Source organism: Eurosta solidaginis, chromosome 5 (assembly GCF_040869045.1).
Source record: "Eurosta solidaginis isolate ZX-2024a chromosome 5, ASM4086904v1, whole genome shotgun sequence".
Classification (NCBI taxonomy): Eukaryota; Metazoa; Arthropoda; class Insecta; order Diptera; family Tephritidae; genus Eurosta; species Eurosta solidaginis.
The window spans coordinates 248907783-248924419 of record NC_090323.1 but is presented as its reverse complement, the minus strand read 5'-3'; the positions used below and the strand labels follow the sequence as shown (position 1 = coordinate 248924419).

Below are 16637 nucleotides of genomic sequence, written 5' to 3'. Positions count from 1 at the left end.
ACATATCCTTTTGTACTATTTGCGATAACATTTTCCGAATACTGGTTACAGGTTAGTTTGCGGTGGAAATGATTTATGGGAAATCAAAATTATTTAAGGTCCTGTTACTCTTTTAGTACTTTTTCGAAAGCGATTATTTAGAAACAAGTAAGGAAGGTTAAGTTCGGGTGTAACCGAACATTACACACTCAGCTGAGAGCTTTGGAGACAAAATAAGGGAAAATCACCATTTAGGAAAATGAACCTTGGGTAACCCTGAAATGTGTTTGTATGACATGGGTATCAAATGGAAGGTATTAAAGGAGTATTTTAAAAGGGAGTTAGCCATAGTTCTATATGTGGACGCCATTTCGGGAAATCGCCATAAAGGTGGACCAGGGGTGGCTCTAGAATGTGTTTGTACGATATGGGTATCAAATGAAAGGTGTTAGTGAGTTTTTTAAAAGGGAGCGGGCTTTAGTTCTATAGGTGGACGCCTTTTCGGGATATCGCCATAAAGGTGGACCAGGGGTGACCCTAGAATGTGTTTGTACGATATGGGTATCAAATTAAAGGTATTAATGACTGTTTCAAAAGGGAGTGGCCCTCAGTTGTGTATGTGAAGGCATTTTCGAGATATCGACCAAATTGTGGACCAGGGTTACCCAGAACATCATCTGTCAGGTACCGCTAATTTATTTATATGTAATACCACGAACAGTATTCCTACCAAGATTCCAAGGGTTTTTGATTTCGCCCTGCAGAACTTTTTCATTTTCTTCTACTTAATATGGTAGGTGTCACACCCATTTTACAAAGTTTTTTCTAAAGTTATATTTTGCGTCAATAAACCAATTCAATTACCATGTTTCATACCTTTTTTCGTATTTGGTATAGAATTATGGCATTTTTTTCATTTTTCGAAATTTTCGATATCGAAAAAGTGGGCGTGGTCATAGTCGGATTTCGCCCATTTTTAATACCAAGATAAACTGAGTTCAGATAAGTACGTAAACTAAGTTTAATAAAGATATATCGATTTTTGCTCAAGTTATTGTGTTAACGGCCGAGCGGAAGGACAGACGGTCGACTGTGTATAAAAACTGGGCGTGGCTTCAACCGATTTCGCACATTTTCACAGAAAATAGTTATCTTCATAGAAGCTATCCCCTTACCAAATTTCAAAAGGATTGGTAAATTTTTGTTCGACTTATGGCATTAAAAGTATTCTAGACAAATTAAATGAAAAAGGGCGGAGCCAAGCCCATTTTGAAATTTTCTTTTATTTTTGTATTTTGTTGCACCATATCATTACTGGCGTTGAAATTTGATATAATTTACTTAGATATTAAATTTTTGTTAAAATTTGACTTAAACAAATTTTTTTTTAAGAGTGGGCCTGTTCGTCATCCGATTTTGCTAATTCTAATTTAGAACACATATAGTAATAGGAGTAAAGTTCCTGCCAAATTTCATCATGATATCTTCAACGATTGCCAAATTACAGCTTGCAAAACTTTTAAATTACCTTTTAAAAGTGGGCGTTACCACGCCCATTGTCCAAAATTTTACCTATTTTCTATTCTGCGTCATAAGGTCAACCCACCTACCGAGTTTCATTACTTTATCCATCCATCTTTGGTTATGGATTATCGCACTTCTTCGTTTTTTCGAAATTTTCGATATCGAAAAAGTGAGCGTGGTTATAGTCCGATTTCATTTATTTTAAACAGCGATCTGGTATGACTACCCAGTAACCTATACACCAAATTTCATCAAGATACCTCAAAATTTACTCAAGTTATCGTGTTAACGGACAGACGGACGGACGGACACGGCTAAATGAAATTATTTTTTCGCCCAGATCGTTTTTATTTATAGAAGTCTATGTCTATCTCGATTAGTTTATGCCGTTACGGATTACAGTTATGCGAACAAAATTAATATACATACTCTGTGAGCTCTGCCCAGCTGAGTATAAAAATATACTAAAACTGCATAAAACAATGTTTTAGGTAGAGAGATTTAAAATGTCTTGAAGGCCGGGAAGGGACATTTAAAGTGTACTTCGCTCAACAGAAATGAGCTAGAGACCGAACCATTTAGTAATTTCATCATAAGTGCCATTCCAAGCATTTCCCTACGACTAGCGAGAGTGGGAAGATTAATAAGTTTCAAGCGATTGGTAAAGGTGGCAGATTATACGTAGAATCCCAATGAAAATCTCTTAAGGAGAAAAGTAAGAATTGTTTTTGGGCTGATTCTAGCCGATCAATATGAATCTGGTAACTCGCGTTCCAAATTATTGCACCATATTCTAATATCGGCCTGACAAATGTTGTAAAAAGAGTTTTGTAACGTACGGGCCGCTAAATTCTTTAGACCATCGCTTTGCAAATGCCAAAACACCTCTTGCCTTATTAACAGCTGCAGTAATATGAAGGTTGAAGTTAAGTTGACTGTGCATTAGGGCGGGTCGATTTGAAAATCGCTGATTGCTCTGTGAAAATCACTGTGATGCATTTGCATGTCGTAAACATAGTTGTGTGGGTTTTTTATTCAACCGTTTTAAAAATGAAGGTATCAACACAATTGCAGATCGTAAAATTGCTTGTGTTGTTTTTTAAGCCACCACAAGACACAGTAGGTAGAATTGAAATTGCCCCTACCCAAAGTTCGGCCCAAAGGGGGGGGGGGGGGGGTGGGGGGGGGGCATCAGAATTCGTTTTAGAGGTATGGTTCCTTCGGCAAAGTTTCTTATTTTGATCCCTAGAATATGATTTTGAAGTTTCTAGAGTTAGTGGAGCCCTAACGCGAATAATGCCCAATATCGGCGGCCCAGGCGAAGCTACCTGTCAGCTATTATCCAGCGTAACCAGCTCTATAATATTATATGCAGCACCAGTATCGCACGGATCCAAAAAGGTCCTCCAAAAAAGATATACTAGCAGCCTACCGCATTACTGCTATACGAATAGCATGTGCTTATCGGACGGTGTTCGACGACGCGATCCATGTTTTATCCAGGAAAATCCTTGTAGATCTACTCTTAGATGAAATGGCCGATCTGTATGGCATTGCAATCAGCCGACCATCTGAAGATGCTAAGGTCACGAACAATAGTTAGGTAGCAAGAACGGAGGGAAGAATCGAGAAAAGGGCGCTGGACCTTCAGGCTAATTCGGAATATAGCGGAATGGTACGAGCGAAAACACGGCGAACTAAATTACCACCTTACAAAGATATTGAACGGGCACGGCGGGTTCAAGGAATATCTACATAAGCGAGGGATAGAGGAGGATCTTTTCTGTCCACACTGTCCCTCCGAATTGGAAAGCGCAGAACATGTAATGTTTCACTGCCCTCGTTTTTTACGGCGAAAGACTCACTGTACACAGAGTTTTTGGAGAGTAGCCTTCCATTAGGAATTTAGTTCCACGAATGTGCGGACAAATAGATTGTTGGACTGCTTTGGGCAAGATGGCCTTTATAGTTATGACGAAACTGATGCATGCTGAAAGGGAGCGCAGAGGAATGCGCATACGAAGTAGTAGCGGCTAAATCGCCTTTCCCCCCCCCCCCCCCCCCCCCCCCCCCCCCCACCCCCCCGTGACGTTATGCCTAACGGCAGTTCCACGGGGTGTGGACACATGAACAGGATTAGCCTGGTTTCATTGGGCAACTTGAGGGTAGTGCGCTACCCCAACGTCCAATAAAATTAAAAAAAAAGGTCTAAAAAATTGTATACCTGTTCAAGATTATAATTGTTAAGAGTGTAGGAAGCTGGCTGAAGTAATCTACGAGAAAATCACATAAATTTGCATTTATTAATATTAAGTGGCACATAGTTGAGGGTGCACCAATTGAGAAATGTGTCCAGATCTGATTGTAAAAGAGACCTTTCTTCGCTTGACGCATAGGATAAAAAAAATTTTACATCATCAGCGTACATCAAAATTTTATTGTTGTAGAAATATCGTTTATAAACAGCAAGAACAGAATTGGGCCAAGATGACTGCGCTGAGGAACTCCAGAAGTTACATCAATGGCATCGGGCAAAACATTTTTAAAGATCACTCTTTGAGTTCTATCAAAAAGATAAGACGATATCCATTGCGTTACGAGTGACATACATTGTCAAACGCTTTACTAAAATCTGTGTATACAACGTCCGTGTGCTTGTATTCTCGAAACTCATTTGAGACATGAGTTGTGAATTCAAGCAAGTTGGTAATTGTAAACATACAAATATTATTTTTTTATTTTTGATGCAATTTTGCATACAGGTACACTTTACCTATACAAACACAACCTCATTTTTAGAAATTACATTTTTGAAAAATTGTGGGCGTGGCAAGGTGTCAAAGTTGTGAAAAATGACGGTAATAGGTACTTTTGAGCTGTGATAACTACGGAATGGCTCAACCGATTTCCAAGATCTTGGTACCATTGGAAAGGTATTCTAATCGGCTATCGAAATATATATTAAATAGACCTTTCTAATAAAAATATATTTTCTTTTAAAACACTTGGCCTTAGAATTTTTTTCAAAGTTTAAAATTGTATTATTGAAACAAAAAATTTTTCAGTGTAATAAAATTTTTTTACAGTGTATATTTTCGAGAGTCGATTCGAATACCTTTCCAATGGTATCAAGATCTTTGAAATCGGTTGAGCCGTTCCGTAGTTATCACAGCTCAAAAGTACCTATTACCGTAATTTTTCACTCATTTTCAACTTTGACACCTTGCCACGCCCACAATTTTTCAAAAATGTAATTTCTAAAAATGAGGTTGTGTTTGTATAGGTAAAGTGTACCTGTATGCAAAATTTCATCAAAATCTGAGGGGGTTGGGTTCAAAATGTGCCTTTTTTATAGGTTTTGATATGAAGTTCATCTTTTTTTGAATGGGTTTCTATATTGAAGTTGTATTTTTTTTTTTGGCAGCTGTGAGGTTTTTTATGGTATTTTTTGTTGGCAAGAATCAAGACAAAAACGATTATGTTCAGGAGACGATAAAGTATAAAAACGTGTAACTTATTTGTTTGGTCATCTAAGCTAACTTTTTTCTAACTTACGGCCGAGTAATGTGAACGCAAAGTTAAATTAACTCTTCTCACCTAAGCGTTTTGGTACTTTCAAGTCTTCTTCAGCGGTTATTCATGCATTTAATTAATTGTCTACTACATTTTGATTGCACTTAACCCACAGTACCTAATAATTTTTAATTGCCCTTGCTGGTTCTGTATTTATATCTGTGAGTTTGTTAGTACCATCGTAGACATTTACCGGCAAGATTATTTGATTGTTTTATTCCACTTGAAAACGCTTAAGCCGCTTTTTTAATCAGCGACCTTTTTTCTTTAGTACTTACCTTATACGCCAAACAACACCACCGGAGCCGCCAGAATCCAATGCAACCAAATTTCGTATGAATTCACCAGTTTTTACATCCCACAATTTAACGGTACCATCATCTGAACTCGTTACAACAAATCGCGAATTGAATTGCAAGCACGTTACCGCGGATTGATGTTTATTTGGACCTATATTAAGTAGAAAAATAAAACAAAATTAAAGTTATACTTTGAATAATTATGTTTGGTATGCTTACTTCCAATTAACCCATATCGATGTGCTAGTTGTAAGCACCTTGTTCCCACATGGGCTAAAACAATATAATACTAATCCTAATAGGAATGGCAAATTTCTTGGTCTAATATTTGGATCTGCAGACCTAAAAATATCATGTGGAGAATATCTATTTCCAATTTTGGATAATAGCTTACACCACAGTGCCTTACTATAAATTTCGTTTTATAATTTTGAAAAAAAAAAACAGGCTAAATCTACGTTGGAGTATAACTATTTTAAGGTCGACCGTGTGGCTATAAATTAGTTTTTCTTAGCCACTGATTGGGCTTTCTTGAACTCCTCCAATGAACCACAGTTTTCTTACGGAATTTTTAAGGAAATACTTATATCAGCCATTTCGAGTTTCGTACCTTTAAAACATAATAGTTCTAGTAAGAGACCACCCTGGTATAATGCGAAACTTAATAATATTAAAAATAGGAAAAATAAAGCCTACAAAAGATATAGAAATAGCTCTAATGAAACTTATCGACTTAATTACATTGCACTTAAAAGGCAATTATTTGATCGTCTAAATAAGTCTTTATTCAAGCAGTATATGATTAAACTTGAATCGAAATTGAAAACAAATCCGTCTAGTTTTTGGTCGGTTATAAATTCCAATAGACAGACTAATGGTTTTCCCATGACAAAGGAGTATGATGACGAAGTCTCCAGCAATATGCAAGAGACGTGTACCTTGTTTGCCAAATTATTCCAGAAGGTATATTCAAAGATTACCTCTTCACCAATTTCGGTATTTCACTCTGGATACCAATCTCAAATTTCTTCTTTTGATATTACTGCAGATGATGTTCTTCTGTCGATCTCTAAGCTGCCAAGTAGCACAAAATCAGATATTGAGGGATTTTCTCCGTTATTATTTAAAATATGTTCGAACACCATTGCAGAGCCTCTGGCGCTTCTCTTTCGAGAATGCCTGAGCAATGGAAGTTTTTTAGACTCATGGAAATTATGCTCCATAAATCCCGTAAATAAATCTGGTAGCCGCAATGATATATGTCACCAATCAAATTGTCGGTGCTTTTGAGAGCAAAGAGCAACTTGATTTTATTTATACGGACTTCTCCAAAGCGTTTGACAAGGTCGATCATTCTATACTGCTACGCAAGCTGGCGATGTACGGAATCAATGGTAACCTGTTGAAATTCTTCTCACGTTTTTTGGAAAACAGGATGCTATATGTGTCAATTGGAGCCGATAGGTCATCCTTGCTTATCAACGCCTGGTCAGGAATCCCTCAGGGTACCCATTGCGGTCCTTTACTATTCCTAATTTTTATCAATGATCTGCCTCAGCAATTCAAGTTCGCTAAAACTCTAATGTTTGCAAACGATGTCAAGCTTTTTCTAAGAGTCCGTGATACTTCTGACCACTAAAACTTACAATCCGATCTCAATTCTTTTGCCGAATGGTGCTCAAACAATAACTTGCTCCTAAACACAAACAAATGTTATGTTATTTCATATTCTAAAAAGACAACCGCAACATATTTTAACTATAAACTAAATGACAGACCTCTGAATCGCTCTCATGAGATCAAAGATCTGGGTGTGATTTTTGACCCTAAACTTTCTTTTTCAAGTCACATTGATTTCATTGTCTCGAAGTCTTTTGCGATGGTTGGATTTATTACACGTAGCACAAAAGATTTTAAGGACCCTATGGCGTTGAAGGCGCTTTATACCTCATTGGTAAGAAGTCGTCTGGAATACTGCTCAATAATATGGAACCCATTTCATGAAGCTAACTCGCACAAAATTGAGAGAGTTCAACAAATTTTTACAAAAATTCCATTGCGTTTGCTTCATTGGCCCGATGGTCTCCCATCGTACACTAGCAGGCGGAAATTGCTCGGTTGTTGTTGTTGTTGTAGCGATAAGGTTGCTCCCCGAAGGCTTTGGGGAGTGTTATCGATGTGATGGTCCTTTGCCGGATACAAAGCCGGTACGCTCCGGTACCATAGCACCATTAAGGTGCTAGCCCGACCATCTCGGGAACGATTTATGTGGCCACGTTAAACCTTCAGGCCATTCCCTCCCTCCCTACCCACAAGTTCCATGAGGAGCTTGGGGTCGCCAGAGCCTCGTCTGTTAGTGAAACAGGATTCGCCGCGGATAGGTGAGGTTGACAATTGGGTTTGGAGAAGCTATATATTGCGCTGGCAACCTGAAAGGTTGCGCTACACAGCCCCTTGAATCTGGTATTTTAGTCACCTCTTACGACAGGCATACCTACCGCGGGTATATTCTGATCCCCTAACCCGCTGAGGTGAAATTGCTCGGTCTTCATGCTTTGTGTGACAGAAGAACCTGTTTCTCACTCACGTTTGTCTATAATGTTATAAACTCTAACAATAGCTGTTCCGACGTATCCAACTTATTCATTCCGTATGTTCCTCCGCGTTATCTACGGAATAATAGCCTATTTATCGAAGTAACTCATAGAACGAACTACGCTATGAATGAGCCTATATCCAAGACTAAACATCTAGAAAATCGATATAGCAGTGTTCTTAATTCTAATAATAGCTTATATAAGTTTAAGCTTGAACTCTTTTCCATTTTTAACTAGTATGTAAAAAAGCCTGTACTTTTTAGACTGAATGAAATAAATAAATAAAAAAGAATGATGGAACAAGTTTCATTGCTACAACAACAACGGGACAAGTTTTGATACCAAGCGAGTTCGTAATTTTGCAAGTGTTAATATATTTAAGCTCTTCTGCATGCGCGACCTTTTTTACTATCATAATCGAAACCACAGTTATGGCTTTCCATTTCAAAGGTACTTTCTCTTGTTTTCTTATTTATTATTGTACCCTTGAAAAAAAACCATGTACTCAGTCGAGTATTTAAAAACGTCTTCCACAATAAGTTCATCACTACCGACCTTATGTTAAATTTTGAAATAAATGTCAGGGGCAAAGAGATGGGATTAACCGGGACGGGATTAAAGAGAAGTGAGGATAAACGTAAGGTCTGTTCTATAAGGTGGAGGCTACTCTCCCTCTTCAGCGCAATTCGCCCGAAGCCATGGTGTTGTGATGATTTCTGGTTGCTTACAGCGCCCCACGTTCGACAACAAAGATTTTAATAGCTCTGTCGACCATTTTTATGCGTGAGTCCTGTGCACCTTTTCAATGTTCCATATCAAAATCATATCAAACTCCACGAAAGATCTTCCTGATTGGTGATGGTGAACAGGGTTCCTATTAAGTACGTACGGACCAAGGAAGAGTCTCCATTTACAATACACTCAGTTCAGTATAATAAAAATATGCCTTGGTGTTGTTGTTGTTGTGTTAACAGTGCTTCGCCCCCATTTAATGGACGCGAGGACTAACAAATTGTCATCAAAGTCCTCTAACGGGATTCCAACCAAAGAGGCAGTTTCAACAAGGCGGACCATAGGGAGATTGGTGTTATAGGCGTAAGTTCCACATTACATTTGAAAAGATGGTTGGTGTCATGTGGGAACAGTTCCAAGCAGGACATATATACATAACGTATTGTGCGGACCAAATAAAACACCATTAATTTGGCCCAGACAAAACGACCCCACAACATATTCAACACAGCTTTAACACAACATCCAGTCAAAAAAGGCCCTAGCAACACGACAAACCAACAAGTCTCAGCAACACGACTAGCAATCACAACACAACAAACTAACAAGTCTCAGCAACACAACGAGCGTTCGCAACATTTAATAGCAACACGGTAACCATGGCAACGCAACCATTTGAGCTAGCAACACCAAACACAACAGCTATAAAAGGAGCGACACAGCAGTATAGCAGTAAGTTAGGACGGAGCTGTGGTCGTGACCGGAGCTACCAGTGGAGCGTCCCTCGAATGTGTCGGTTATACCACCAGGAGAGGTCGTTTCATAGGAGTGAGTCGTGGCCTCAAGTGGTGAATGTGTCGGTTATACCATCAAACACCGCTTGAGACTTCGTAAGCAACGGCCTTACCGCAGTAACGCGAACAGGCGACGTCCGCCCGCCTGCGACGACGCTGGCCGCAATAGCGAACACACTAAGTTGGCCCCAGCACTACGCCAACATACGACGCGGGCCACAACAGCGCTACGTAAACACACTACGCTGGCCGCAACAGCACTACGCAAACGTACTACGTTGGCCACAGCAGGGTCACGATAACCTACGACGCTGGCCGCAACAGCGCTACGCAACCGCACTACGCTAACATACGACGCTGGCCACAACAGCGCGACGCAAACATACTACGTTGGCCACAGCAGAGTCACGATAACCTACGACGCTGGCCGCAACAGCGCTACGCAACCGCACTACGCTAACATACGACGCTGGCCGCAACAACACACTACGCTGGCTGCCACGGCACCACGCAAACATAACACGTGGGCCACAGCAGAGTCACGCTAACCTACGACGCTGGCCGCAACAGCGCTACGCAGGCATACTACGTCGACCGCAGCAGAGTTACGCAAATACTCGACGTCAACCATACTAGAGTTACACACACGCACGCAGGCGCGCCGACATAAGCCGCAGCAGAGACAGCGCAGTCGCTAGCCGTACGAGAGACACGCCGACGCAGGGCGCCACAGAAATACATTTACACACACCCAGGCAACGACCAGCAAGGCGTCCTAACGGGACGATCCTAACGGGACACGAGGACCGTTAGCCCACCACTAACCATAGACCAAGCACAAAGCGAAGTGAAGAATACAAATACATCTTTCTTTTATTACATTATTTTTATTATAGTTATAAAATATATAGAGTTAAAGAAATAAAGTGAATTTTATATGAAAACGATTTGCAAGGTGTCCCGAATTGCAAATTTATTGTAAGTGAACCTTGGACACGGCGAGTATACCCCAAGCACTTATTGAAGAAGCACCGGGGCAGGAAAAAAGCTTCGTTACAGTATGTTGGGGTTGATTCTGGACAAGTAAAAGTTTAACCTGTTCCAGTATCCAGAGCGAAGTTGGGTCAGGGTGACTCGTGTCTTCCTTGGTAGTGTGTGGATTTTGCCTAAGGCCTCCTTATGCTTGTATGGATCAAACGGCCGTGTTGGCAGGTGCCGGATCTCATCATAGTGCTTGTATAGATGTTCCCATAACTCCAGTGCAGGCGGCGTTAGATCAAGCAGTTGATTGCTAGGGTGTCTTGGTTTGTGACAGTTTAGCAAAAACTGCCTATCATTTCGCTGTGCTCTTTAATGTTCAATTCTTTGGCCTCATTATGTAGGTGGTGTTCAGGGGTCATAAGTAGACATCCCGTGGCAGTTCTGATTGCAGCATTTTGAAAGTCCTGCAGCCTTTACCAGTATGTCTGGTCTGATGATGCGCAGCACATGAGCGACCGGGCAATTGCTTTGTACGTGGTTACCAACGTTTATTTATCTTTTCCCCAGGTTGTTGTTGTTGTAGCGATAAGAACACTCCCCGAAGGCCTTGGGGAGTGTTATCGAGTTTGTGGTCCTTTGCCGGATGCAGGTCCGGTACGTTCCGGTACCAAGCCCGACCATCTCGGGAACGATTCGCTATGACCACATGCGACCTTCCAGGCCATCCCGCTGTTAATGAAACAGGATTCGCCACGGATAGATGAGGTTGACAATTGGGTTTGGAGAAGGTATGTTTTGAGCTGGCAACCTGAAAGGGCTGCGATACACAAACCCCTTGAATCCGGTGTTTTTGTCGCCTCTTACGGCAGGCATACCTACCGAGGGTATATTCCAATCATTAACCCGCTGGGGGTCTTTTCCCAAGGTGCTGCCGGCAAGCGACTTGAGGATTTTGTAGAGGCTATTTTTTTAAGATACAATTTCGGTGACATGCGCCTTGACAGTATTACCGAACGATACCCTTAAGATCTGCGGGTGACTGTCAGTCGGGACGTGAACGTCCAATATTTGCGTCATATGTTCCTTCCACGTCGGAAACAGAGTGGCCGTAGATTTTGTCAGTGATAATACCAGGTTGCGCGAGGTTAAGAAACTAGAAAGGCCGGGGAGAAAACTGTTTAATTTAGAAACTAATTCATCTATTGAAGGGCCAGGTCCCGTTGCCATAATCGTGCAGTCGTCGGCATAGGAAATGATTGTAACATCTTCTGGTGGGGAAGGGAGTTTTGATATGTAGAAATTGAACAGAAGCGGAGATAGGACATCACCTGTGGTACCCACTGTTGAATTCTCGCTAGGCTTTAGATTTCGTTTGGCGGTTCATATTTTTAGACAATGTGGATGGTGTGACCCTTCTATGTCCTGGAATAGCGTGCCGTGATTGACTGTGTCAAAAGCTTTTGACAGGTCGAGTGCCATGAGCACCGTCCTGTGATGGGGTTTTGTCTGCCTGCTTCAGTTCGTAATTTATCTGAGTGTTTATGGGGTTTAGCGCGGTGGTAGCTATGAAATTTTCGGAAGTCATGTTTATGGGGGACTACGCAAAAATTCATCGTGAAATCAGAGAGCAGAACGGTTTCCAATGCCTTTGCTACTGGCGAAAGGAGTGATATCGGTCGAAATGGCTCGCCTTTGTTAGCTTTAGTAGTGGAATTAACCTTGCCATTATCCATTGTTGGGGAATGATAAAGGACTGCAACAACATGGTGAAATCATTCATTAGGTAGTTTATTTCCTCAGCGCCAAGGTTAAAAAAATTACCAGTTGCTCCGGTACATAGAACCGGCTGCCATGGTAAATATAATATACTGTAGCATTATGCATTATGCCCTCCTATGCCAATGCGTTTGTACCATTATGCTCTTCTATGCCAATGCATTTTTTATGCAGAACACACACATCATATTGCATTCATATTACAATATCGACCTATATAAATTATATTAACCCCAACACAACGGGAGTTCAACATCACATACAAATGCCGACAGCAAGACCCATATCCGGTTACATTTAACTGGCGCATTGACCAATTTGTTAATAGCGTGACCGAACGTCAATAACAGTTTGTCAATGTGCCTGCCAAAATATTTATACAATGACAAATATCTAAAATTAGGACAAACTAATATGCTGACACAGAATGTATACGTTAGGAATGTAGATACCTTTAGTGTATTAGTATTAGAGTAATTACGTATGTGTAAAATAGATAATTTTGTATAAAAAGGAAGGCATTTCTTTAATGAAGACAATTACTTTTGTTCGCTATACGTCAGCGAAACTTCTTTCTTTCATTTTAATAATATTTCACTTTTTAGTTTAATTAAATTGCACACACTTACCTGATAAAGTTTGCAAACATTGTCCTGATGTAATATCCCATACTTTTACTGTTGAATCAGCATTGCCGGAAACTAAAATATTTTGACGCAACTCCATACCAGAAGTTAAACTTTGATGTCCCATAAGTGTATGCTTGCAATTACCAGTCTCAACGTCCCATACACGTATTGACGTATCTAGCGATCCAGACACCACATGTGTACCATCAAACTACATGAAGAAAAGAGGACAAGCGAGAGTTGTTACTTCGTGTGCACTTATTTAATAAGTAATAACAAGATCAATTCTAAACTTACTTGTAGGGAATAAACACGATTTGTATGTCCAGACAGAGTATGCAAACATTCCTGACGCTCTGGATGCCAAATCTTTACCATATAATCATAAGCGCCCGATACAATTAATTTTCCATCATATTGCACACAACGCACGGCTGCCAAATGGCCAACTAAAACATGCAAACATGAACCTTGCTCGATATCCCATACTCGCAATGTGGCATCACGTGATCCGCTAACGACTCTATAAAGATTGCGTGAAAATATTATAAATAATGGAAATTTATTGGACTTTCATATATTGAAAACTTACTTATTGCCATGCAAATGCATGCAACGTACGGTGGAGGTATGCCCCAACAATGTATGTAAACATTGTCCAGTATCCATGTCCCATACTTTTAACGTACGATCAGTACTACCTGAGATTATAATATTACCTGACATTTGTGAGGACCAAACACCACCAGTGTGGCCAACAAGCGTACGAAGACACTAAATTTAAAATGGTATATATTAATGTGGCGAATCTTCACATCACTAAATAGATGCACAACAACAAAAACATTAAAGCAAGCTACATAAACACATTAATCATCATTTACCAAATACATACAAGGCAACGAAGAGATAACTCACACATAGATGTAATCATCAGCCGAAGTAGTATTCACATATACACACACATATGGCTATACGAGAGACTTTAAACTACAAATATACATGTACGTAGATGGCTGAAGTTCACGAAATTACTAGACCTTAGTAGAAATAAGAAAATGAAGCAACAAAGAGTATAAAAGCAGTACAAGCTGAGTAGTCAGTAAGCAGTTTATTTAAACACGCAATTAGTTGTGAAGTACTTTCAAAGTAGTCTAATAAAGACGATTTTGCATTATTGAATATGGGAGTTATTTATGTATGTATGTATGTATAATTTATTCAGTCTATGATTAAACAATCTTACAGACTAGAATACAAAAGCAAATAAATACTTTAACAAATAATCAACTGAAAACCACAACGAATAACCTAAGTAACATGACTAGCGAAAACAAAAGATAAAAAGATAATGCAAGTAAAGATTATAGGAACTCTTGCAAAGTTGACTTGAAGATGCTTCTCGACAAAGAAAAATCAATAAAAAACCTCCTTGAGAGTCTATTAAATTCATTTAGTGCCCGAAAAATTGGGTCAAAATTACAATAATTAGCCCTGCAAGCACTCATGTAAAATGGAAAAAATGTTCGAAGACTCCGATTAGGTACATTAAATGACACCTTCGCTAAGAGAACTGGGCAATCAAGAGAGCCAACCATTAGACCATAGACGAACATTAGCAGATGTTCTATCCTTCTGGATTCGAGAGGTTGGAGATTTATGAGTAAGCAGCGCGAGTGATAGGATGGAATTGGGTCGTCAAAGTTGAGTGAAAATAGACAAAAACGAGTAAATTTTCTTTGAACCCTTTCAATTCTGGCAGCATAGCAGCTATAGATAGGATTCCAAACAATTGAGGCGTATTCTAGTTTTGAACGAACGAGAGAGGTATAAAGAGCCTTCCTTGTATAAGGATCCTTAAAGTCTTTTGCATATCTACGAAGAAAGGCAAGGTTTCTGTAAGCCTTGGGAAGCATATAAGAGATATGATTGACAAAAGAGAAAGAGGAATCAAAAACAACACCTAAGTCAATAAATTCATTAACCGAAACCAGTCGATCACCTGCGATATCGTAGAGGGTGGAATATAAGTTAGATGATTTAGTAAACGACATGTGGAAACATTTATTCACATTGAGGAAGAGATTATTGGCATTACACCATTCAATAAAATTATTTAGGTCATTTTGTAGGAGTAAGGAATCCGACTCGCCATTAACTCTATGAAATAACTTTAAATCATCTGCATATAGAAGGAAAGAGGACGAAAAAAAGCAGGAACCAATATCATTTATAAAAAGCACAAACAACAAAGGCCCGAGAATGCTACCCTGTGGAACTCCAGACGTTGCATAAAAAGGTAGGGACTTGCAGCCCTCGATTTCAACACATAGAGACCGGTTCGATAGATACGATTTTAACCAAGATAAGAATACAGAGTGAAATCCAATATACTCAAGTTTAGATAGTAAGATTTGATGTGAAACTTTATCAAAAGCCTTTGAGAAGTCAGTATATATGGTATCAACCTGGCAGCCATCCTTAAATGCAGAGATACAGAAATCAGAAAACGACCCTAGATTAGTGACAGTAGAGCGGCCAGCAACAAACCCATGTTGACGCGGGTCAATCACCCTTTTAATGATAAAAGACAACTTCTCTTTTATGATTTTTTCGAAAAGCTTTGAGCATACTGTGAGTTTGGCAATCGGCCTATAGTTAGAAATGTCATTTTTATTACCAGATTTAAAAATAGGACAAATTGAGCTCCTTTTCCATCTATCGATAAAAGTTCCAGAAGACAGAGATAAATTGAAGATATGGCAAATGGGAGCGCAGAGAGTTAAACTACAGTGCTTCAGTAAAAAGGCGCAAAGGCCATCAGTGTCACAACTTAGCGAGGGTTTCAGGGAAAGCATAGCATTGCGAACATCATCCTCTGAGATAATGAGGGAGCCAAAATCAATCTGATCACAAAGTCCCGAGCGCGAATGAGAGCCAGCCAAACCTACATTGGCATCATCAAAGTTAGATTTAAAGAATTCCGCAAAAAGCTCAACTGTTTCAGTTAGCGACTGGGAGCTTACCCCATTAAAGGTCATACAGATAGGAATATTCATTGAACCACGTTTGGAGCGGATAAAGTTCCAAAAGGCTATTGGATTTTCTTTAAGCTCATCTTCGAGCCTACGCATGTAGCGATTATAAAGAAATTTATCGAGAACATTAAACTGCCGCACACTATTAATGTACTGTTCCCTAAGAGAAATGTTTTCCCATTTGCCTTATATAATTTATTGAATTTGTTACGCTTGTTCTTCAACCTCTTAAGCGTTATGTTATACCAAGGTAATTTATGCAACCTAGGCCTAAAACGAGGCACTGTACTATGAAATATCTCAGACAACTTCGATAAGAAAAGGTCATAACACATGCTGACGTTATTAGAGAGAAATATATTTGCCCAGTTAAGTGCAAGTAAGACATTGTTCAAATCACAGAAATCAGTAAGACGAAAGTTAAAAGGCGAGTTATCCAATGGCGTCAGCGTAGGAATAGCAGCAAAGGTATTTAATTGAATGACAAGCGGTAAGTGATATCTATCAGATGGACACACAGGAAGAGTACTCTCCGAGAGATCAAATATTAAATTCTCATCGACAAACACTAGATCAAGCAACCTCGAAAGAGTATTAAATAAATTATTGATTTGAATCAAATCGCAGCTTAAAATATTATTCAACAGTTTAGCGATTCCAACGTTAGTAGAAGGTTTCAAATAAGCGGAATTTCACTAAATTCATTACATTAAAG

The 16637-nt window shown here is 39.5% G+C and overlaps 1 protein-coding gene across 3 annotated transcripts in view; it reads right to left on the bottom strand.

The window, feature by feature from the left end:
* Positions 1-16637, bottom strand: part of ago (archipelago) — an 87639-nt gene that overhangs the window by 14339 nt on the left and 56663 nt on the right. For all 3 annotated transcript variants that reach the window (XM_067789573.1, XM_067789574.1, XM_067789572.1), the window contains 4 exons: positions 13477-13658; positions 13182-13407; positions 12885-13095; positions 5355-5526 (listed from right to left, as the gene is read on the bottom strand). In XM_067789573.1, the coding sequence (XP_067645674.1) occupies positions 5355-5526; positions 12885-13095; positions 13182-13407; positions 13477-13658 (791 nt within the window). The remainder of the gene's footprint in view (positions 1-5354; positions 5527-12884; positions 13096-13181; positions 13408-13476; positions 13659-16637) is intronic.